Genomic DNA, 26654 nt, shown 5'->3' with positions numbered 1-26654 from the left:
CGACAGCTAAAAGTGCTCTCCGAGGCACGAGGGTAAATCACCGCCATTTTACAAATTCCGGGTTGCTACGTAGAATTTTTTGACAGAAAAACCAAATGATTGAATCTCTACCTCATGATCCGCAGTCGAACATGCTCACCATTAAACAGTCATCAGCAGTCATCTATCAATATAATGGATATTCTGACAAACAAACTGTTATAATATCATAATAGTAGAGATTACCTTTATTTTATGAGTGTCGTGGTAATTCTAATTTATAACTGCCTTCAATGACCCTTAGTAACGATAAATAGGTAACAAAATAAGAGAATGAATAAAGAATAGCATTATAAATTTTGCACTGGTCGTTCGTTCTATTTCATCTTATATTATAGATTATCTGTGCCGTGCGGCATCGCCCGCGTTAATATACAAACGAACAGTAATTTTAAAAAATCTTAAATATTACGAATTTCATATGCAATATACAATTTTCGTAACATTATACAATTAACAATGTATGTCAGAACATTATATAAATATATAATGTTCATAACATGAAATGATTGTCCACTTAGTAAGCCTTAAGCGTTTGCTGCTTTCCGCTGCGTTCTGTTCTCTATCTCCAATCATATTCATCACATCAATGTACAGAATTTGACCCGTTACAGTTTTATTATAAGTAAGTATAGAAAGATGAGTAAAAATTATTTGTGTCTAAAAATATGATCTGACCCGGAAATTCCCTCGTGATCCTTAGTTGAATTCTCACCACAACCCATAGCTTTATCAACTCTCAGAGCACTGGTGCACAAGTGGAAATAATATCCAAATAATATATGTTTATTAATAAACGGAGTGAACTTCTTCTATTCCATGTTCTAGTGATTAAGCAGGTTGGCATGTTAATTGTATCCCTTGTCAGAGGATATAATCGGGGGATATAATTTTTATCTCCAGCCCGTGCTAGCCCTGCAGATCATTGTTAGTTTAAAGACTCTTTAAATAATAATGGAAAGAACAGTACGTAGCTTTGTTCTAAGTCTTCTAATTATAGAAGCCTCAGTTCGATTGTCAAGGACAGACGAATTTTATAGTCATTATCACAAGTTCACTAATGTCTACGCCCTCACAATACGTAGGCCTAATTGTGGAAATTGTTAAGTAAGTAGATAAGATTAAAGAACAGAGGACAGCTAATAAACGTTTTGCTTCTTTTTAATAGGTAATCTTAAAACTACTGAACGGTTTATAGGGTTTCGAACCTAATGGTTAAAACGGGACCCTATTACTAAGGACCGTCTGCCGGTCTGTCCGTCTGTTACTAGGCTGTATCTCATGAACCGTGATAGTTTGACATTTGAAATTTTCCCAGACGATGTATTTCTGTAGCTGTTAAAAGAAAATACTTAAAAATATAATAAAGTAAACATAAGGTCCAGCCTCCCATACAACAAATGTGATTTTTATGCCGTTTTATAGAAAATGTTACGGAACCTTCGTGCCCGAGTCCGACTTTTCGTTTAAGAATATGAACGTTCCTGTAAATATCCTTGGGAATTTAATGTTTCTCCAGGACCAAAGAAAATGTTAGTCTCCGTATTTCAATTCCCAATCGACTTGATTTTTGGTATTGAGTTACTATGCCAAATTTCAAGCCAATAGGAAGGAAGGGTAAAAAGACAAAACATTTTCACATTTATATAATATTACTAGTTACTGCCCGCGACTTCTTCTGCGTTTGATTTGTTTTTTGATGTAGCATTCAATTTTTATTTTAGTTCTAAAAAAATTAAAGTATTCAGTATCGCTAAGCCTTAAATGAGGGGTTTGCTGCTGTCCGCTGAGGAGTTATGTCCTCTATCTCCAACCACATTCATCAGATCTACACAGTTTGGGCAAAATTAAACACATATTACAACCTCTACAGTACAAAAATAGTTATTTAAATCGGTTATAATTTGTCGGAGTTATGGTGTAAAATCGTCAAGCACTTTCATTCCCTCTCCCAAAGGAACCGAGCGTAATGTCGGGATAAAAAGTATCTTATATTACTTCTCACATTTGCAAAAATATGTGTACAAAGTTTCATGAGGATCGGTTAAGTAGTTTTTGCGTGAAAGCGTAACAAACAAACTTACATTCACATTTATAATATTAGTGGGATAGGATATATATCCCCATCCGTATTTCTGCCGCTGAGCAGCAATGCTGTGTCCCAGTCTTAAGGGCGTGGCCAGCGGAATACTAAAAATCAACAAATATATTGTACTATGAAGTAACTTTTGTTGTGTTATGAAAATTAAGCTTAATTTGATATACTCCGCGAAAAGCAGGAGAATACGTCTCCTTTGCGGAGCTAAACGTGCGTAAATTGCCGAAGATCTGTTTGGTGTGGAGTTTGAAGAAATTATAAATAACACCATTCAAGATTCTCCTGCTTTTCGCGGAGTATAGAAAATTAAGTTAATTTTTCGTAATATATCATGGATTTCCGCAAAGTAACGCCTGCTTCTATCCAATATTTTGTTGTGTTGTTTTTCAGCTGAAAACATATAATTGGACATAAAAAACCAATTTGTTAATTGAGTAAGAAAAACGAAAGATTCTGTACAGATAACGCGTTGATATCTCGGTACCTGTATTACAGTGTATACTAATGTATAGACATTTATTTTAATCGTAAACGTCATTTTCCCAGAAATGTTATTTTTGGGTAGATAATTTTGATACATAATTATGTGGAAGGTATTATATCTATTTCTTTCGTAATCTATTGTATATTATCATCATCATCATATCAACCCATTACCGTCCCACAACAGGGCACGGGTCTCCTCCCACAATGAGAAAGGTTCAGGTCGTCCACCACACTGGCCCAGTGCGGATTGGTGGACTTCACACGCCTTTGAGATTATTATGTAGATCTCTCAGGCATGCAGGTTTCCTTCACCGTTACAGCAAGTGATATTTTGACTGCTTAAAATGCACATAACTTAGAAAAGTTAGAGGTTTGGGATTCGAACTCGGCCCCCCGAAGTCCTACCCACAGGTTTATCATCGCTTCATTGTACTCCATACATGCACAAAAGCACTGCATACCCTAACATTGATATATAACTCGAATAGGAGGAGAATTTGTGCCGTTTTATGCAATTTTCCTGGTGTATGCATACCCTGCATGGTAAGAAACCCAATGCACGCCACTGGGGAGAAGATAATATTTTTTCCTTTCTTCTTTCGGGATATAATTGTCGTCTTCCCATGCTAGCCTTGCTGGTCTATAATTTTTTTAAATAACTTATGAGAGAAGATATCAAAATAATCAAATATCAAAAGAATAATCCGTACGCGATTTAACTAGGCAATCTATGCGCCATTTATTAATGCATATATTATATCAATAAATTATTTCTCATCACTACCTAATTCCTACTTAATATTATAAACGTCAATGTAAGTTTGTTTGTTACGCTTTCACTCAAAAACTACTCAACCGATCCTCATTAAACTTTGTACGCATATTTTTGGAAGTGTTAGAAGTAATATAGGATACTTTTTATCCCGAGATAAAGCTCGGTTCAATTGGGAGAGGGGAAGTGTTTGGCGATTTTACACCATAACTCCGACCAATTATAACCGGTTTAAGTAATTATTTTTGTACTATACAGGTTATAACATGTGTTTAATTTTCCCCAAACTTTGTGTAGATCTGAATGTGGTTGGAGATAGAGGACAGCACTCCTCATTAAAGGCTTAGCGATACTGAATACTTTACATTTTTTTAGAACGACAACTAAATTTAATGCCACACCAAAAAATAAAATTAAAACGCAGACGAAGTCGCTGGCAATAGCTAGTCATTTATATATAACAGATGAGGGTAGACATTTCTTAAACCGGATCTCGCGCTAAACTTATATATAAAGCTAAAGAGGTTGTTTGTTTCCATGAATGCGATGATCTCAGGAACTTTTGGTCCGATTAAAAAAAATATTGCAGTTTTGGATAGCACATTTATTGTACCGACCATAGACGAAACCACCAAAAGATCTTTCAAAATCGGGGTTTTTTGCCTTTTGAGAGCTTCCGCATGCGCTGCGTAAACGTTTCGATAAAATCATGTTAGACAAAGTTGTTCCCATTTAAAAGTTATGAATAGAAGTCTGCGACAGTATATGTTTATCTTTTAAGGTTGCTTTATACGCGGACGAAGTTGCGAGGGAGCGCTATTTTATTTATTGTAAAGCTTTTGACCAGCGACTCTTTGAAATTTTTGATTTCTTCTGTCTTGTTTATTGGGGTCTAGAAAAGCTAGGCCTCATTCCACTCACAATACACTAACTGACTAACTTTATTTCCACATACACTAACTGACAAACTCTATTTCAGATATGCCAATATTAATATTCCTCCTGCTGTTCGGCTACGGCTGGGCTAGCTTGTTGCCTAACGGCTGTCCTGCAGACTTCAGTGTCCATCGCTTGCTGCCACACGAGACCAACTGCGGCAAGTTCTACGCGTGCAGCAATGGACGACGAATACTTATGCAGTGTCCCAGTGGACTCTCCTTTGATGTGGAGCTACAGGTACTTTTAGTAATTTAATATTAAATTTATTTAAGTGTTTTGTAGACGTTCAGAACATTATGTTGATCATTTGGATGTAATATAAGCTGTTCTTCTCCAAATATTATATTCGACTTAAGGATCACGTAAAATTTCTTGCATTATTTAGTGAATTTTTATACTCTGTTTCTATTACAATATTTACCTATATCTAGGTGTGCGACTGGTCTCGTGAAGGCATAACAACAACCACGAGGATAACAACAACAATACCATCAAGTTCAACAACAGAAAGAACTACACGAGTAACGAATGCTACAACAACCTCAGTAACAAGCACTACTTCACACATGAATACAACAACACCAACAATAAATACCACAACACCGATATGGACCACCACAGCAACGACAAATAATGCAACCACTAGTTTACCTACAAATATTACAACGACACCAACAAGCACCACTACACCTACAAATATTACAACGACACCAACAAGCACCACTACAACAACACCCACAATAAATACCACAACTCCGATATGGACCACCACAACAACAACAAATAATACAACCACTACATTACCTACAAATATTACAACGACACCAATAAGCACCACTACAATAACACCCACAATAAATACCACAACTCCGATATGGAACACCACAACAACAACAAATTATACAACCACTACATTACCTACAAATATTACAACATCGCCGATAAGTACCACAACAACAACAATACGACCAATACCACCAAATGACTGTCCAAACGAATGGCAAGTGATGTTAAAGCTACCGGAAGACTCGGATTGCGACAAATATTTTCACTGCGGCGATTATATTAAACTGTTGCTAAACTGTCCCAGAAGGAAAAACTTCGATATGGTGTTCTCAGCGAATTATAGTAAAACCTTTGGCGAAAAGGGTATTTGAGTAAATTGAATACCTGTTTTCTTATTAGCGAATTAACTACTACAACAGCAAACTCTCAACGTTCTCGCAACAACAAAACATTGATGTTCTATTGTCGTTGCCTTTTTGTTATAGCATAAAATTAATGACTTGAATACAAATGACTAATTATTAAATTAGTGTGCGTGTACTAGTGTACACACGTAACAAGTGAAATTTCTTTATGACATTATTTTACGAAAAAATTATCTATATGCTATCTAACTTTACAGAAATTGGTTAAATAAAGTTAAATTAGATAAAGTTTAAAAAAAAGGCTTTTATTATCATACATTAATACAAAAAAAAAAATACCACAATCATGGAATAAAGTGATGCGTAACCGAAAAATGTTACGGTGTTTTTTTTCTAACGCCGCCGATAATGAAGATTCACTTCAATAATTACAATAACAATTTCAATGTAAGGAACCTTCGGTGCTGATTCTAAATTGCACTTAGCTCAATGTTTTTTGTATTGTTCATCATGAAAAGGCAGCGTACAATCAGATACATTCAGGAGATAATGTAAAAAAAGCTGTATCACAAAACAATCTTAATTAAACGCTATTTACTAATTACGTTAAAAAACATAAAGACTACGTTTAATCCTTAGGAAAAAAATGCCGCCATTTGTATTTTATCAATTGATATGCATCTACTTGTCCAGATCTTTATCTTACTAAAATCCATCAATTATTTTTTTATTAATAAAAAGTAATTATGTTTTTTTGATTAAAAAAATTACTTGAGTGACGTAACAAACAATAGAGTTGCTAACAAAAGAACATGTCTAGTATAGTTTAGTTTTAGTTAAATTCTATTTGAATAAATACTTATTGCATGCAAATTGTTTGTTATTTTTAAGCTGGTCCCAGATGTGAGTTTGTAACGTAAAATATTTCAAATAATTTCAGTTCAGTTTAGTGCAGTAACTATTTCCAGTCTTAATAGTTCGGCTTTCAATTAAATGTATTTGTTCCGAACTCAATCACGAGTCCAGCTTTGAAACTCCTAATTAACTGTTTTTATAGTTTCGTATTTAGTTTCAAACTTGCACAGACATCTCTAATAGTAGATTATGCATCTAGTTTGGTTACATTGCATTTTACAGTCGATGCAGTATGGGGCTCACGAGCAAAAAGCGAATTCGCTAAGAAAGCCGAGAGTGTAACAAGTAATGTACCATACGCGTTTTATACGACGATTTTCATCTCAATTGCGAGGAAAAAATAGGAGCAGCTTGCAGCCAGATTAGCACAATAAAACAAAATATTACGCTGACCAACAAAATGATTTAATTAAAAATCTAAACAATGCCTATTTTTAGTGCCAGGATTTTCACTAGACTACAAGATTGTAAGAGACGAAATCTAATATGGAAAATTGGCTAGGTATGAAATTAAGTTCGGTTAGGTTTTATGATACACTGTGGTTAATAGTGTCATGATTAAAATTTAATCAGTGCCATGTAAAACACATTATTCTTCTTGGCCTAAATACATTCATACGGTAAATCACCTTGTTTAAGGCACACAGTAGAATTAATTGATTTGGCCAAAAAGGAATTTTATATTTTTGTACATTTGCTGATAATTCAAAAGAAATATAAATTTATGGCATCTACTTCATAGATTCGAGTTAGCTAGTTTTAAAATTTTGTCGAATTTAGCTAATAAAGCGAAAGAAAAAGACATCTTGTGGCCACCCTACGATACGACAGTCGAGGTGAGTGCAGCTTAACTTATAATTATTGGTGGTTTTAAAATTTTGGGTTTTTTAATATGTGCGTTTTGTGTACGTAAAATTTGATTTTGATGGGTTGGCGTGATATTTTATTTTTTTGCGTTTTTCGGTTATTTATTTTTGGTGGGGCACTTCCCAACTAGCGAAACGAGTAAGCAATAATGTTAAAACACTTTAGAGTTCTTTAATAACTAAAGCTCTCCTGCATAGCTTTTACTAGATACTTTAGCTTAACACTCTAAATTGTTGGAATTTTATTGTTTACTCTGTGTGCTTTGGATTTATTGTACTTTTTGGGTATAAGTTAAGTTGTACTTAAGTGTAATATTAATTAATTTTAAATAATTAGTTTTAAGTTTTATTTAAATACGAATTATTCTAGAATGTGGTTTAAAATGACATAATTTGTTTAAAGCTAAGGCCAAACCAAAGCGTTTACACGCATCAACGGTTGCATGCGATTACGAGCAATCAGAAGATTATTATAATATTATGCTGAAAACAGCGAGAGAGCGTTTAGATTCGACGCGGGCTTGACGTGTTGGTTTGGCTTTGACTTTTCTTCGTATTCTAGTTATAATTCACTCCAAGTCCAAAAAAGGGCTTATTAGGACACCGTTTATATAAAGTATCACTATTTTTAGAAAACATAAGTTCATATAAGTACTTATTATATACTATTAAAAAAATTATGACCTGTAAAGTCATGCTCGAGTGTGTGTATGAATTTGTGGTATAATATTATCTAGGGAACCCCATTTGAACTTAAATGTTAAGTTAAGATTATGGTTGTCACTGTGTATTTATTATATGACATTGTAATGCTATTTCTGTAACGTATTGATCATCCAAAAGTGTTCAATTATTATGACTCCCATCGAGTCCCATTTGTACAATAGATCTTAAAGTCATCGGCAAAATTTGTCAATTTTATCCTCCATAGAACTACAAACAAGCATTCACCACGGGTTTGCATTTATGTGACGTCATAGAACAAAACGGTAACATTTTTCAAATCTGTTTTTATGAAGTTGATTTTTTTCTTATTCTTGTCTAAAACAAATGTGACTTAACAATCATATCGACTCAGTAAACCTTTCCAGATAGACTTGTAGAACAATTAAAAAGGTGCATTGATCCTATAAAGGTTTTAGAGCTGGTTACCTTTACCATAAGGTCTCTTTAGCCGATCATAGGGGCTAGAATCTCGGATAGTATGCAACGATGCGGTGGAATCAAAGACGTTTAGTTTAAAATAGTCTTAGTGTCAAAAAAACGGTACACTTGCTAGTAAATATTTCATTGTACTAAATTATTTTTGTACCTTTTTATACTTTTTTAATCTTTCATGTATTATATATATAAAGTTGTATTGTATAAATAGAGAGATAATGTACTAATATGTGGGTGGTATGTTAACGAATTTCCAGTACCGGCCCGGAGTCAGGCGGATGAACTGGGCGGTGTAAACCCTCAATTACCTGTTACAATAGTCGTTAAGCCCATCCGCCTGCTTTGTAGCATCGTAGTGGGTCTATGCTCTAAAACCTTCTGTCCTATGATAGTGCCCAGCAGTGGGACGTTAATAGGCTACGGTTGGTGATAATGTATCAATGTAGATTGTATTGTATTGTAAAAAAATGCTTTAGTTAAGTTAGTAACGTAGTGTGTTAGTGAAGAGTGAAATACACTGACAGAATACGTCAGTGTATTTTGTATAATATTTTTTAAGGATGATCACTTGGCGTAGTTTATTTGTTGTCAAGAAATTCTTTGTACCGAAGTTTGGAAATTGGCGAATAATTCAACTTTTAAGACTGAGCACTCAAGTTCATCACTATGTTAGGGAGGTTGACAAAAGATTTAAGTATAATAGAGTACCAACTCCTTACTTTAGTGCAGTATTCAATCAATCAAGTTTTTAATTTACAAAAAGTGCTGATTACAATTCTTTGTCGTTTTCAGGAATGTGAACCATCCAACAATGTTAATTGTAAAACAGAACATATAAGCTCTAACGAAAAAGAAAATGAAGAAGAAAGTGAAAGAGAAAATGAAAAAGGAAGGACAAGGAATAAGAGATCTAATAGTAATTATCTACCGAACGGCTGTCCGGTGGAATTTAGTGTTAGCAAATTGCTACCACATAAGGACTGCGCCCGGTACTACCAATGCTCATTTGGTATGAAAATGGAGAGATCTTGCCCAGCTGGACTACATTTTAATGCAGAATTACAGGTATTTACAATAACATATATATTTAATAAGAACTAATTTTGGTAACTATGAGGCTTCTTGCTCGGAGTCTCGGCGGGCGATGGAGAGAGCGAGAGGCGAGAGAGATAGAGAGAGAGAGAGAGAGAGAGAGAATAGATACGTAAGACCTTGAGTTACCAATATAGTTTAACGGGTCATTAGGTCACAAAGGGCGGGGCACATAGCTCAGAGAACCCTTGGGGGAACGTTGGGGGTCTCAGGGGGAGACAAACGAAAACGAGCGAGTCGCTGGGAACCGCTGAATCTGTCCAGCCTCGATTGAAGGCTGGAAACAAGCGGCCGAGAACTTGGATTTTGTAATTCAAGCAGTGGACGTCGATCGGATGATTTTAAGTTTGTTGACGGCAGATCAGAATACAGTTGTCGCCACCTCTCCTAGCGAGGAGACCCTTGTTATGTATAAGGCCGGTATTTGGTTGATGAAGTTGAATTTGTGGACAGTAAATAATGGTATTAAAATTTTGATTCTCTACATGTTGTCGCACTTCTGGTTGCCGCTGTTCCGAACGGAAACGGTGGCGCCACGTGACAACTATAGCGAAGTTTTACGAATGCCACCGAAGCGCCATCATGAAAAAACAAGGATTTGAGATTAGAGGGTCGTGAGATTAAATACTTTTTGCGGAACGGACGAACGAAACGAACGAAAAAAAGAGTGACGTCAGAAATATTTGGCCAAGCTAGGGATAGGAGATATATTTTAAAAAGAATGTAAACGTATTGTTCTAATGTAAGGTTGGTGATAGTAAATGTAAATGCTTATACGAGGATAACCTATGTGTACTCTTTTATACAGAAATGCGATTGGCCGGAAAGCGCAGGTTGCGAAACTGAATGGCTGCCAAACGGATGCCCTAAGGACTTTCAAAAGCACCACCTCTTACCGCACGAGACTGATTGTGGGAGGTTCTATTATTGTGTATTCGGGGAGAAGGTCGAGAGGAACTGTCCAGCAGGGCTGCATTTTGATCCTCAGAAACAGGTACAAATACAGTCATTTTTTTAACCGTTGTAAAAGTATTTTAAAGATAGCATATATATATTAATCATCTGCATATCGTCTGCGAAAGGTACAGAAGTCATTTGTGGGATTAAGTATACGCTTTTATAATATGATTCCTAAGGTAATTTTGGAAATACCAATGTATAAGTTTAAAGAATGTGTTAAAACACATTTATTACAGCGAGGTTATTATACAATTGATGAATTTCTTAATGACAAGGTTGCTTGGAAGCATCCGGCTCCACTTTTATCTCTCACAAGATAGAAAAATGAATTTTAAAATGTAAAATGTAAAATGTAAATTGTTGATATTGGAAAAGAGCAACTGCTGAGTTTCTTGCCGGCTTTTTCTCTGCCTTCCGAACCGGTGGTAGAGTCACTACAAACAGACAGACTGGACGTTTCAATAGTGCTTATATTAGGCCTACTTGAAATAAATGAATTTTGAATTTTGAATTTTTTAATACGTGAAGCAAAAACTTTATACCCCTTTTTCTGAAAACTGCGCGGACGAAGGAGTATGAAATCTCCCACACTTATAACTTGTGTAGAGAAGCAGTGAAAACTGCCTTTATATTTTTTTTATTATGCATAAAACATTAATTAAAACAATAAAAAATTACATTACACACACTACCGTGTTTTTGACTCATAGACATTTATATATACTCTTATATAATCATTTTTTGGATTATAATTTGTTTGAAAAAAAAAACAGGCGAATTGACAGTGTTGCCTTGGCGAAATCTGTGATTAAAGAATATAGTCTTTGTCAATAAAACCTTAATAATGTTCAAACTTATAATTTAAATAAAAAATCCGAAATGTTTATAAAAGAGTATTATATGCGTGGATGTGTCAAATACATGGTAGTGTGTGTAATGTGTTTCTTAGTACTAGTAAAATTAAATGGTAAAAGAACAATTGATCATTGATAACGTCGAGTCCCGAATTGTCTGGATTCTCGACGAATGCCAGACAGGTATTTCTGCTCAAAACATCGGGATGCGTTACTAGATTATTATTTACATTATATACGTATAAAAGCGTATGACATTGCACTTGGATAATTTGGATTAATCTCTCAATTATCTTTAATAGGACATTGAAATTGAACTGATTTAGTGATAAGCCGATAATTTTGAAATATGTTTGAATTGTTTTATCAATAGCTGTCCTATTACGTTTACCATAAACGATCGGCGAATAGAATATATATTTATAGTTGCACAGAGTAGGGATTTTTGCGGCCTTCCTGGTACGGTATTACGTTTTTTTTATTTATATACTATATACAAGTTAGCACTTGACTTTTTTTCTCAAAGTTATAATTGGTGAACCAAGCAGGCACACGACCCAAAAGCATCACTTATATTATAATTTCATATAACGTATATAAACTTTAGTTTGAAAATAAAAGTAACAAAAAAAATTAAATTACCACCTTAACTATTTGTGATGATATTCAAACGGCAATGTGTGTTATTAATTTGTGTGTGTTAGTTATTGTTTAAAATTATTGGTTAAAAACGTTTTTGCCGTGGTTATAGTTTAAATCCGTGACCATTTTAAACTCATTGTGATTAACACTGCAAATTTCGTTATGACAACTTTCTATAACTATTTCTATAAAAGTTACGTCCTATCAATTTTTTTTTAATTTACATGATATTTGCTGTGTTAAAAGGTTTGCAATTGGCCACGCGATGTTGACTGCACGTCTTCAACAACACAGCGACCTTCTACAACATCGACAACAACATATATGCCTTCAACAACGACAACAACTAATGACCCATCAACAACATCAAATATGCCTTCAACAACGACAGCGACAAATGGCCCTTCAACAACAACAACGCAAAACGAGCCTTCAACAACAACAACAACACATTCGCCAACAACAATGAAAACAACAACAACGACCGAAATAACATGGCTGCCCAACGGCTGTCCTGAAAGTTTCAACATTCACCATTTGATTCCACATGAATACGATTGTAATAAGTTCTACATTTGTGATTTTGGTCAAAAAGTTGAAAGGAGCTGTGCACTTGGAACGTACTTTGATCCATCTTTGCAGGTATTAAACTTTATAACTATAGATTTTTAACCCCCGTGCAAAAAATACGGGGTGTTATACGTTTGACGTGTCTGTGCGTGTGTATGTGTCTCTCTGTGGCATCGTATCTTTCTAAAGGCTGAACCGATTGTAATTTTGTCCGGAAGGTAGCGTAGTCGGGAATGTTCATAGCTATGTTTGATGAAAATCAGTCCAAGATGGCCGCCGCGACATATGTGTATCAAATAAAAGGGACAGTCTCGTAGAATACTCTATAACAAATTTCAAACCGATGATAGCCGCCACCACAAAATGGGATTTTTTTTACAACTCTCTTAATATGGGTATCAGTCTACAATGTCGGGGGTTTTTCAATTACTTAGCATAAAGCAGCCCTGCTTTATGCTAAGTAATTGAAAAACCCTAAGTGCTTATTCATCAAAGGAAACATCTAAACTATAGAAAACCTGCATGAAAGGACGGTTTATCAAATGTATATGGTATTCAAATAAATAAATATGCCGTTTAGCTTTACATATTATATAATATAGTCCCCCGCCGCATCTGTCTTTCTGGGAGCGAAAAACTGAAACACTATCGAACCATTTTTTATCGGTTTTCACAAATGGACAGGGTGACCCATCCGTTTATAATTTATTATGGTTTTCTGAAATATAACGATGTTAGTTAAAGATGTCATACCGACTTGGAGCTTTTGGAGAGAAAAATGCCGCGGGCCGCCAAGCCGCCTATAATATAGATTGGAAATAAAACTCGACGGTAGACGGGACGGACTGGTGGCACTGCAATTAGGTTTATTGTAAAGCATAAAAAGCTGTAATAACCGATATGATGCTAACGAAGTTTAGCTAGTCTATATTTATACATAAAAACATTGTGGTGTGTGTGTGATAGGCTAATTTAGGGCTTAAAGTATTCGTGGAAGGGAAGGTTTAACGCTGAGAAAACTGCTAAAATCCTTACGTAAGTGTGTTTGCCACCTAACTCATCCAACAGCTGGACCGATTTTGAAGAAATTTTGTAAGTATTGCAATGGACTTCTGGTTGGACTTCTTGGTTGGACAATATCTGCCGTTTTTACTGATACAAAATAAAATATCCCATCCATATTTTCCTGTAGTATATACGGTGATAACCTGTTTATTAGGACTTCTTCCTTCCTAACTGAACCGAGGAAGGAAGGAACCGAGTTTGAGCCTCGGCAAGCAACTCTTATCTTAAGGTATGGATAGGTAGGTGCTCATATAGTGGGAGTTCGAAAAACACTGCATAACGTATTATACCACATTTTTCGTAAGCTAAATGTCCGAAATCTATGTCCTTGTACGTTGATTCTTTTTTATAATTATTTTTAAATTTATTCATTATGTTTTGTTTTAGATTTGTAACTGGCCCTTTGCCGTAAATTGTACATCATCATCTACTCCAGGACCTCCAGCTACGACACAGGAGGCCACTTCCACAACAAGTACTACTACAACGACCCTACCACCTCCGACCTTGCCTCCTCAAACAACAACAACAACACAGGAGGTTCCAACTACAACAGAGGAGGTGACGACTACAACAAGTACTACTACAACGACCCTACCACCTCCGTCCTTGCCTCCTCAAACAACAACAACAACACAGGAGGTTCCATCTACGACAGAAGAGGTGACGACTACAACAAGTACTACTACAACGAATCTACCACCTCCGACCTTGCCTCCTCAAACAACAACAACACAGGAGGTTCCAACTACAACAGAGGAGGTGACGACTTCAACAAGTACTACTACAACGACTCTACCACCACCGACCTTGCCTCCTCAAACGACAACAACAACAACACAGGAGGTTCCAACTACAACAGAGGAGGTGACGACTACAACAAGTACTACTACAACGACTCTACCACCACCGACCTTGCCTCCTCAAACGACAACAACTACGGAGGAGGTTCCAACTACAACAGAGGAGGTGACGACTACAACAAGTACTACTACGACGACTCTACCACCTCCGACCTTGCCTCCTCAAACAACAACAACACAGGAGGTTCCAACTATAACAGAGGAGGTGACGACTTCAACAAGTACTACTACAACGACTCTATCACCACCGACCTTGCCTCCTCAAACGACAACAACCACGGAGGAGGTTTCAACTACGACAGAGGAGGTGGCGACTACAACAACTAGCACTACTACAACGACTCTACCACCTCCGACCTTGCCTCCTCAATCGACAACGACAACTCAGGAGGTTCCAACTACAACAGAAGAGGTGACGACTACACCAAGTACTACTACAACGACTCTACCACCACCGACCTTGCCTCCTGTAACGACAACAACTACGGAGGAGGTTCCAACTACAACAGAGGAGGTGACGACTACAACAAGTACTACTACGACAACTCCACCACCTCCGACTTTGCCTCCTCAAACGACAACAACTACGGAGGAGGTTCCAACTACAACAGAGGAGGTGACGACTACAACAAGTACTACTACGACAACTCTACCACCTCCGACTTTGCCTCCTCAAACGACAACAACAACACAGGAGGTTCCAACTACAACAGAGAAGGTGACGACTACAACAAGTACTACTACTACGACTCTACCACCACCGACCTTGCCTCCTCAAACGACAACAACCACGGAGGAGGTTTCAACTACGACAGAGGAGGTGACGACTACAACAAGTACTACTACGACAACTCTACCACCGCCAACTTTGCCTCCTCAAACGACAACAACCACGGAGGAGGTTCCAACTACAACAGAGGAGGTGACGACTACAACAAGTACTACTACGACAACTCTACCACCTCCGACTTTGCCTCCTCAAACGACAACAACAACACAGGAGGTTCCAACTACAACAGAGAAGGTGACGACTACAACAAGTACTACTACTACGACTCTACCACCACCGACCTTGCCTCCTCAAACAACAACAACAACACAGGAGGTTCCATCTACGACAGAAGAGGTGACGACTACAACAAGTACTACTACAACGACTCTTCCACCACCGACCTTGCCTCCTCAAACGACAACAACTACGGAGGAGGTTCCAACTACAACAGAGGAGGTGACGACTACAACAAGTACTACTACGACGACTCTACCACCTCCAACTTTGCCTCCGCAAACGACAACAACAACACAGGAGGTTCCAACTACAACAGAGGAGGTGACGACTACAACAAATACTACTACGACAACTCTACCACCTCCGACTTTGCCTCCTCAAACGACAACAACCACGGAGGAGGTTCCAACTACGACAGAGGAGGTGACGACTACAACAACTAGCACTACTACAACGACTCTACCACCTCCGACCTTGCCTCCTCAATCGACAACGACAACACAGGAGGTTCCAACTACAACAGAGGAGGTAACGACTACAACAAGTACTACTACGACGACTCTACCACCTCCAACTTTACCTCCTCAAACGACAACAAACACGGAGGAGGTTCCAACTACAACAGAGGAAGTGACGACTACAACAAGTACTACTACGACGACTCTACCACCTCCAACTTTGCCTCCGCAAACGACAACAACAACACAGGAGGTTCCAACTACAACAGAGGAGGTGACGACTACAACAAGTACTACTACGACAATTCTACCACCTCCAACTTTGCCTCCTCAAACGACTACAACCACGGAGGAGGTTCCAACTACAACCGAGGAGGTGAAGACTACAACAAGTACTACTACGACAACTCTACCACCTCCGACTTTGCCTCCTCAAACGACAACAACCACGGAGGAGGTTTCAACTACGACAGAGGAGGTGACGACTACAACAAGTACTACTACGACAACTCTACCACCTCCAACTTTGCCTCCTCAAACGACAACAACCACGGAGGAGGTTCCAACTACAACAGAGGAAGTGACGACTACAACAAGTACTACTACGACGACTCTACCACCTCCAACTTTGCCTCCGCAAACGACAACAACAACACAGGAGGTTCCAACTACAACAGAGGAGGTGGCGACTACAACAAGTACTACTACGACAACTCTACCACCTCCAACTTTGCCTCCTCAAACGACTACAACCACGGAGGAGGTTCCAACTACAACCGAGGAGGTGAAGACTACAACAAGTACTACTACGACGACTCCACCACCTCCGACTTTGCCTCCTCAAACGACAACAACAACACAGGAGGTTCCAACTACAACAGAGGAGGTGACGACTACAACAAGTACTACTACGACAACTCTACCACCTCCGACTTTGCCTCCTCAAACGACAACAACCACGGAGGAGGTTTCAACTACGACAGAGGAGGTGACGACTACAACAAGTACTACTACGACAACTCTACCACCTCCAACGTTGCCTCCTCAAACGACAACAACCACGGAGGAGGTTCCAATTACAACAGAGGAAGTGACGACTACAACAAGTACTACTACGACGACTCTACCACCTCCAACTTTGCCTCCGCAAACGACTTCAACAACACAGGAGGTTCCAACTACGACAGAGGAGGTGACGACTACAACAAGTACTACTACAACGACTCTACCACCACCGACTTTGCCTCCTCAAACGACAACAACCACGGAGGAGGTTTCAACTACGACAGAGGAGGTGACGACTACAAAGAGTACTACTACGACAACTCTACCACCTCCAACTTTGCCTCCTCAAACGACTACAACCACGGAGGAGGTTCCAACTACAACCGAGGAGGTGAAGACTACAACAAGTACTACTACGACGACTCTACCACCTCCGACTTTGCCTCCTCAAACGACAACAACCACGGAGGAGGTTTCAACTACGACAGAGGAGGTGACGACTACAACAAGTACTACTACGACAACTCTACCACCTCCAACTTTGCCTCCTCAAACGACAACAACCACGGAGGAGGTTCCAACTACAACAGAGGAAGTGACGACTACAACAAGTACTACTACGACGACTCTACCACCTCCAACTTTGCCTCCGCAAACGACTTCAACAACACAGGAGGTTCCAACTACAACAGAGGAGGTGGCGACTACAACAAGTACTACTACGACAACTCTACCACCTCCGACTTTGCCTCCTCAAACGACAACAACCAAGGAGGAGGTTTCAACTACGACAGAGGAGGTGACGACTACAACAAGTACTACTACAACGACTCTACCACCACCGACTTTGCCTCCTCAAACGACAACAACCACGGAGGAGGTTCCAACTACAACAGAGGAAGTGACGACTACAACAAGTACTACTACGACGACTCTACCACCTCCAACTTTGCCTCCGCAAACGACAACAACAACACAGGAGGTTCCAACTACAACAGAGGAGGTGACGACTACAACAAGTACTACTACAACGACTCTACCACCACCGACCTTGCCTCCTCAAACGACAACAACTACGGAGGAGGTTCCAACTCCAACAGAGGAGGTGACGACTACAACAAGTACTACTACGACAACTCCACCACCTCCGACTTTGCCTCCTCAAACGACAACAACAACACAGGAGGTTCCAACTACAACAGAGGAGGTGACGACTACAACAAGTACTACTACGACAACTCTACCACCTCCAACTTTGCCTCCTCAAACGACTACAACCACGGAGGAGGTTCCAACTACAACAGAGGAAGTGACGACTACAACAAGTACTACTACGACGACTCTACCACCTCCAACTTTGCCTCCGCAAACGACAACAACAACACAGGAGGTTCCAACTACAACAGAGGAGGTGACGACTACAACAAGTACTACTACGAAAACTCTACCACCTCCGACTTTGCCTCCTCAAACGACAACAACCACGGAGGAGGTTTCAACTACGACAGAGGAGGTGACGACTACAACAAGTACTACTACGACGACTCTACCACCTCCGACTTTGCCTCCTCAAACGACAACAACCACGGAGGAGGTTCCAACTACAACAGAGGAAGTGACGACTACAACAAGTACTACTACGACGACTCTACCACCTCCAACTTTGCCTCCGCAAACGACAACAACAACACAGGACGTTCCAACTACAACAGAGGAGGTGACGACTACAACAAGTACTACTACGACGACTCTACCACCTCCGACTTTGCCTCCTCAAACGACAACAACCACGGAGGAGGTTTCAACTACGACAGAGGAGGTGACGACTACAACAAGTACTACTACGACAACTCTGCCACCGCCAACTTTGCCTCCTCAAACGACAACAACCACGGAGGAGGTTCCAACTACAACAGAGGAAGTGACGACTACAACAAGTACTACTACGACGACTCTACCACCTCCAACTTTGCCTCCGCAAACGACAACAACAACACAGGAGGTTCCAACTACAACAGAGGAGGTGACGACTACAACAAGTACTACTACGAAAACTCTACCACCTCCGACTTTGCCTCCTCAAACGACAACAACCACGGAGGAGGTTTCAACTACGACAGAGGAGGTGACGACTACAACAAGTACTACTACGACAACTCTACCACCTCCAACTTTGCCTCCTCAAACGACAACAACCACGGAGGAGGTTCCAACTACAACAGAGGAAGTGACGACTACAACAAGTACTACTACGACGACTCTACCACCTCCAACTTTGCCTCCACAAACGACAACAACAACACAGGAGGTTCCAACTACAACAGAGGAGGTGACGACTACAACAAGTACTACTACGACGACTCTACCACCTCCGACTTTGCCTCCTCAAACGACAACAACCACGGAGGAGGTTTCAACTACGACAGAGGAGGTGACGACTACAACAAGTACTACTACGACAACTCTGCCACCGCCAACTTTGCCTCCTCAAACGACAACAACCACGGAGGAGGTTCCAACTACAACAGAGGAAGTGACGACTACAACAAGTACTACTACGACGACTCTACCACCTCCAACTTTGCCTCCGCAAACGACAACAATAACACAGGAGGTTCCAACTACAACAGAGGAGGTGACGACTACAACAAGTACTACTACGAAAACTCTACCACCTCCGACTTTGCCTCCTCAAACGACAACAACCACGGAGGAGGTTTCAACTACGACAGAGGAGGTGACGACTACAACAAGTACTACTACGACAACTCTACCACCTCCAACTTTGCCTCCTCAAACGACAACAACCACGGAGGAGGTTCCAACTACAACAGAGGAAGTGACGACTACAACAAGTACTACTACGACGACTCTACCACCTCCAACTTTGCCTCCACAAACGACAACAACAACACAGGAGGTTCCAACTACAACAGAGGAGGTGACGACTACAACAAGTACTACTACGACAACTCTACCACCTCCGACTTTGCCTCCTCAAACGACAACAACCACGGAGGAGGTTCCAACTACAACAGAAGAGGTGACTACTACAACAAGTACTACTACTACGACTCTACCACCACCGACTTTGCCTCCTCAAACGACAACAACCACGGAGGAGGTTTCAACTACGACAGAGGAGGTGACGACTACAACAAGTACTACTACGACAACTCTACCACCTCCAACTTTGCCTCCTCAAACGACTACAACCACGGAGGAGGTTCCAACTACAACAGAGGAGGTGACGACTACAACAAGTACTACTACAACGACTCTATCACCTCCGACCTTGCCTCCTCAATCGACAACAACAACACAGGAGGTTCCAACTACAACAGAGGAGGTAACGACTACAACAAGTACTACTACGACGACTCTAGCACCTCCAACTTTGCCTCCTCAAACGACAACAACAACAACACAGGAGGTTCCAACTACAACAGAAGAGGTGACGACTACAACAAGTACTACTACTACGACTCTACCACCACCGACTTTGCCTCCTCAAACGACAACAACCACGGAAGAGGTTCCAACTACAACAGAAAAGGTGACGACTACAACAAGTACTACTACGACGACTCTACCACCTCCAACTTTGCCTCCTCAAACGACAACAACAACACAGGAGGTTCCAACTACAACAGAGGAGGTGACGACTACAACAAGTACTACTACGACAACTCTACCACCTCCGACTTTGCCTCCTCAAACGACCACAACCACGGAGGAGGTTCCAACTACAACAGAGGAGTTGACGACTACAACAACTAGCACTACTACAACGACAACAACATCAAGTGACACGACAACACCCAATGTGATATGCCCCCCAGGATTAATTGGGAATGTGGCACATCCGTATGAATGCAACAAATACTATTTGTGTCTTGGAGGTATTGCTACTTTGCTGATGTGCACTGCAGGTTTTGAATTCGACCCAGTTTCAGCGGTGAGTTTATTAATTTGTTTTAATTATTTAGTTACTTATCTCACACTTGTGTTGTCACAGTCGACACATGTCAAAATTAGTGTCGACATATCTTGAGGTTGAGTGTTGTACTGAAATGTGGGTCTACGACTATGTTACAAAAAAGAGCCATCTTTGCAAACAATTTTAACGTAGTAATGTTTTCCTTTGGGATGCTTCGGTCTTGACTAGTTACCACCCTACCTTATGTTGGTTACATGAAGCCCATACACCTAATCGGTTAATTACTCCCTAAAAAGCTAGCTTGCTAACATCTTAGATTGCATAATCACGGGTACATGATGATGTACTTGGTGGTACCAAGGGCTAACTTGTAATGGAATAGAAAAAAAAGTATGCCAGGCAATTTTTATAGTAGACGTAGCTCATGCTGGGCTGTATCTTCTTGCGGAACTTATGAAAAGAAACACTCATTGGATCAGAACACGCCATAAGAAGTATTTCAGACAACATTTACTTCAAGATCAGTGATCAGTGCTGATTTTTGTACTGGGCCAGTGTGGTGGCCCACGTCCGTAACCCTTCTCATTGTACGACGAGTTTCACCTGTCACCCGTGCCCTGAAGTGGGCCAGTAATGGGTTTATACGATGATGATGATGATGAAGTAAATGTTGTCGTCAAACGGGTGCGTTGTAATACAATAACAGGCTATTATGGAAACGATATGAATAAATTAATTGGTATATCATTTATGCATTCGGCTTATTTCCTATATTACATTAATAATACAACGGAAAATATAAATAAAGAAATGACGGTGAACATTTTGAGCGAACGGACAATAGCAAAACAACCAATCATCATACCATATTTTATGATACAACAATTAAACAATTTCCTTTCCTTTTACTTTCCAGACATGCGTTGAGATTTCTGAAAACGGGTGTTTTGCCGGCCAAGGCAAATGGACTCCAACGTTAATGCCAACAACAACTGAAGCTGTATTTACAACAACAGGGGCTACTGATGGAACTGACACGACAATCAGACCAACAACTGATATACCTTTCGAAACTACTGTACCATCTATTCAAACTACAATTTCACAAGAAACTACAGTAATAAGTAATAAAACAACAACTCAGTCAGGAACAACTGCTGCTAGTGACGAAACAACAACGGATTCGTACACACCAGTTTCTAATAATGAAACTACAACAACTAACGGAACTACGACTGATTCTTACTCAATAAAACCAAGTGATGAAACAACAACAGACTCTTACTCAACTGTTCCCAGTAATAAAACTACATCTGAGGCTTATACAACAGTTACTAGTAACGAAACAGCAACAGAGTCTTACTCGACTGTTTCCAGTAACGAAACCATAACTGAGGCTTATACAACAGTTACTAGTAACGAAACAGCAACAGAATCTTACTCAACTGTTCCCAGTAACGAAACAACAACTGAGGCTTATACAACAGTTTCTAGTAACAAAACAGTAACAGAGTCTTATTCAACTGTTCCTAGTAATTCAACAACAACAGAGTCTTACGCAACTGTTCCAAGTGACGAAACAACAATTGAGACTTATACAACAGTTACTAGTAACGAAACAGCTTCAGAGTCTTACTCAACTGTTCCCAGTAGTGAAACAACAACAGAGTCTTACTCAACTGTTCCCAGTAATAAAACAACAACAGAGTCGTACGTAACTGTTCCCGGTAACGAAAAAACAACTGCGACTTACTCAACAGTTGATAGTAACGAAACAGCAACAGAGTCTTACTCAACTGTTCCTAGTAATGAAACAACAACAGAGTCGTACTCAACTGTTTCCAGTAATGAAACAACAACAGAGTCTTTCTCAACTATTCCCAGTAACGAAACAACAACTGAGGCTTATACAACAGTTGCTGGTAACGAAACAGCAACTGACTCTTACTCAACTGTTCCCAGTAACGAAACAACAACAGTGTCTTACACAACGATTGCTGGTAACGAAACAACAGTAGCAATTTCATCAACAATTTCAAGTAATGAGACAACGACGCAATATGAAACGACTGTCCCTATTCACGAAACAACAACGAATTCTTACACAACAGTTTCTAGTATTGATTCAACAACAGAATTTATAACAACAACAGAGTCTGGAACGCTAATTGATGAATCAACTACGGAATTTCTAACAACAGTACCAACCGCTTATACAACAGACAAACAAACCACTTCACCTCGTTTTTCTACAACGGATAGGCCTATGGAAACAACTGCGGGTAAAATAGAGATAACAACAGAATATATTCCAACAACAGTTGGTATACCAGCAGACATATGCCCGCCAGGTTTCTTCGGGAATTTAGCGCACCCGGAATTGTGTAACAAGTATTTCTTGTGTTTGGGAGGAGGTGCACCGATTTTACTACTTGAGTGTGGGGCCAATACTGAGTTCAATCAGGATGTTCAGGTAATTTTATCTACTACTTTTCTTTCGCCATGTTCATGTACTGCCAGTACGCCCGTAATTGTATGTATAGAACTGTTATATTAGATAAAAAAAATTAAAAGCTAAAGTTCGTCTAAGTTTTTATAAACAAGTTCTCTTGACGGAAAGCTTGTAAAATCAGTCATAACATTTTTGTGTCTCAGGGTTCTGATGTTTCAAAAGGTTAATAATATGTTCCTAGATTAATATTTTAACATGTTTTATAGGATTGCGTCGAAATATCTGAGAACGGCTGTTTCGCCGGTCAAGGTAAATGGACGCCTACGGAATCACAAACCACTGACTCGTACACAACTATTCGAGATACAGAAACTACCACAAAGGACAATGGTCACGGTGAATTGGATCCAACAACAGAAAGAAAAAGTACTGTTAGCAATACAACAGCAGAAGACTTTGAGACTACATCAGTTTTAGTTCAGACTACAGTTGATAATACTGCCACTACAGCACCTGTAGAAACCACCACTAGCAATATATGTCCACCAGGTAACTTTTCTTTATTTACATAATATAACTAAACTAGCTAAACTAGCATTTTTTCATATTTCGTGTATTTCTGAAACTGCTAGCTGCTAGCGATCAAGTTTTTATAATTCGATAATAATAAGTAAGTAATTTTGTATCTTCATTTTCTCGAAATATGTGGTAAAAAGGCGATATCTCTAAATTTTTTTCTAAATGCCATTTCTTAATTAGGTACAGATGCTAATTCATCAAAGCTTTGTGGCGTTTTAACATTCAAATTTCGAATTAAGGGAGGCTCGAAACGGCTCTAACAATATTTGGGATTTGAAGTTTATCTAAATACCTTACTTCTCCGGGCCTACTTTTCGCGGCGAGTTTTCTCACAAAATGAGAAATGTTTAGGCCACCTCGCTGGCCAAGTGTAGATTTTAAGATTTCAAAAGTTTTTGAGAATATTATAGAGAACTGAATTTTTTTCCTTTCACCGTTAACGAAAGTCTTTAATTCTTTAAACCACACATCACGTATTTACTGGAAGTTAGAGGCCGGGCCTTTTTTAGGTAAGAATGTTCTAACCATATATTTTCATTCTATCAGTCGTGTTACTTATCAATCTCATGCCTAACTCACATAATACATAAAATCACAAGCTTGAATTTTATTTGCTCATCGATAATAGACAAATTAGAGAATTCAGTTTTTTGTTTACCAAATATGTCAATTTTCTCCCAATTTAACGTTATTTGATTTTATAAATATTTTTTTAGGTTATTCTGGTTATATACCAGACCCCGTGCAGTGTGACAGATTCTTCCATTGTGTTGTTGGTAATGCCTTACCACTTTATTGTCCAGTTGGAATGGAGTTTGATCCTACAATTAAAGTAAGTTCCTATTGAACTAAGATTATATTATACAACATATTAACCGGAATTTAACCGGAATTTTCCGTTGAGTTTTACACTGGAAGATTATTGTTTAGTTGTCATTCAAAATATTATGGTTCCACTGCAATAATAATCTAAGTCCCTGGTGTAATTTATTAAGTTAATTTTGGAGTAGCGTGAATTTGTCAAGTTTTTATGAAGTTTTGAAACTTTGACGTTCGATTCTTCTTTATTTAGTTTGCATGAAAACTAACTAAACTAACACCTACTCAAGTAACTTGAAACCGTTTTTCATTGTGTGATACTCCTTCTAATTCAATAACGCTTTTCACAGCAATGTGCACCGATTTCTGAAAACGGTTGTTTTGCCGCTCAAGGAAAATGGACGCCAACTGAGGAACAGACAACTAATTCTGGCACCTCCCAAGGTACAACTGGTAACAATAATGCTGATACTGAAACAACGACAACTGTAGTTGATGAGATAACAACAAACAAGGAAACAACAATGGATGATAGAAAAACCACAACTGAAGGAACTGATGAAGATGTCATAACGACAACTATTAGCTCAGAAGATTCTAAAACAACTGTCGATTTTATTAAAACAACAAAACAAGAAAGCGAAAATCAAGATTCTACAACAGAACATGAAACAACTAAAATATTTTATACTACAGTAAAAAATGACAATGAAGATTCTACAAGATATCAACAAACAACAATTCAAACAGTTCCAACAACAGAAAAAAATGATAATAAAGATTCCACTCGTGATCAACCTTCCACAATAAAAATAGATTCAACTACAATATCAGATGGAGTTAATACAGAGAAAATTACGAGAGATACAACGGTTGAAGTATCACTAACTACTTCGAGTACTGTAAACGATCCTTCAGCAAATATATGCATGCCAGGTTTTTCAGGCTTCATACCAGACCCTTTAGCCTGTAACAGTTTTTACCAATGTATTGTTGGCCATCCTATAAGATTGTTCTGTGGTTCTGGAACTGAATTCGATCCGGTTTCTTTGGTAAGTGCCAAAACATTTACAAATTAATTGTCAAATGTAATTTGTTTTTATTTCGGCGTCTTTGCTAACTTGCTAAAATTCAAAATCTTGGCATTCAGTTTTATGTTGTAGCTACATATTGTAATAAAGAATCCTAATGTTCATAATCGCTCATGAGTAGACGTAAACAAACGAGTGTCATAGGTAGCTGAAAACAGAACACGAATAATAATGTAGCTCCGAGATCCTCCGCTTTGAAACCTGTGAAACGAATGTTCTAGACCCTAAATAAGGGACACATAATAGTTTGATAACTATTATGTGTCCCTTATGGCATGCTGGCATATAACGCAGCTGAATCAGTTTGTAGGAGTTTAGTTATTAACTACCATACAGTGCAAAAAAACCTAGTCCTTCCGTTGCTGCATGAAAAAAGATATACCTATAAACCAACAAACTCATTTTCCCTTTCATAATATTACGATGTGATCAGCAATGCGTGCCAATATCTGCGCAAGGCTGTTACGCTTCCAAGGGACTGTTCACACCGACTGAAAAAGAACAACAGACAACAGATGCGTATACAGTCGCACCTGGCGAGTCTGATGAAAAGGCAACCCCGAAGTATCTAACAACAACAACAAAGTCTAAAGGTAGGTTCCAAAGGTATACAGTCGCACCTGGCGAGTTTGATGAAAAGGCAACCGCGAAGTATCTAACAACAACAACAAAGTCTAAAGGTAGGTTCCTCAGCCTCACCGATAACTGCGACATGCTAGTGACTTATTGCGTCAGCGCAGCGACGCGTAGTAGAGCGGCCTAAATACACTAATACATAATATAAATGTTTGGCTTTTTGGATGGGTTAATTCTTGTGGTTCGCATCAC

The 26654-nt window shown here is 39.0% G+C and overlaps 1 protein-coding gene across 1 annotated transcript in view; it reads left to right on the top strand.

The window, feature by feature from the left end:
* Positions 1–26654, top strand: part of LOC120625005 (mucin-2-like) — a 36669-nt gene that overhangs the window by 6347 nt on the left and 3668 nt on the right. Inside the window, exons 2-13 of the mRNA XM_039891915.1 lie at positions 4375–4571; positions 9220–9492; positions 10328–10513; positions 12222–12617; positions 13998–14171; positions 14559–14780; positions 14988–20903; positions 21802–23358; positions 23604–23886; positions 24633–24748; positions 25086–25787; positions 26260–26419. Coding sequence (XP_039747849.1) covers positions 4377–4571; positions 9220–9492; positions 10328–10513; positions 12222–12617; positions 13998–14171; positions 14559–14780; positions 14988–20903; positions 21802–23358; positions 23604–23886; positions 24633–24748; positions 25086–25787; positions 26260–26419 — 10180 coding nt within the window. The 5' untranslated portion in view covers positions 4375–4376. The remainder of the gene's footprint in view (positions 1–4374; positions 4572–9219; positions 9493–10327; positions 10514–12221; positions 12618–13997; positions 14172–14558; positions 14781–14987; positions 20904–21801; positions 23359–23603; positions 23887–24632; positions 24749–25085; positions 25788–26259; positions 26420–26654) is intronic.

The sequence above is a fragment of the Pararge aegeria genome, chromosome 7 (assembly GCF_905163445.1).
Source record: "Pararge aegeria chromosome 7, ilParAegt1.1, whole genome shotgun sequence".
NCBI lineage: Eukaryota > Metazoa > Arthropoda > Insecta > Lepidoptera > Nymphalidae > Pararge > Pararge aegeria.
This window is presented reverse-complemented; position numbering and strand designations above follow the sequence as displayed.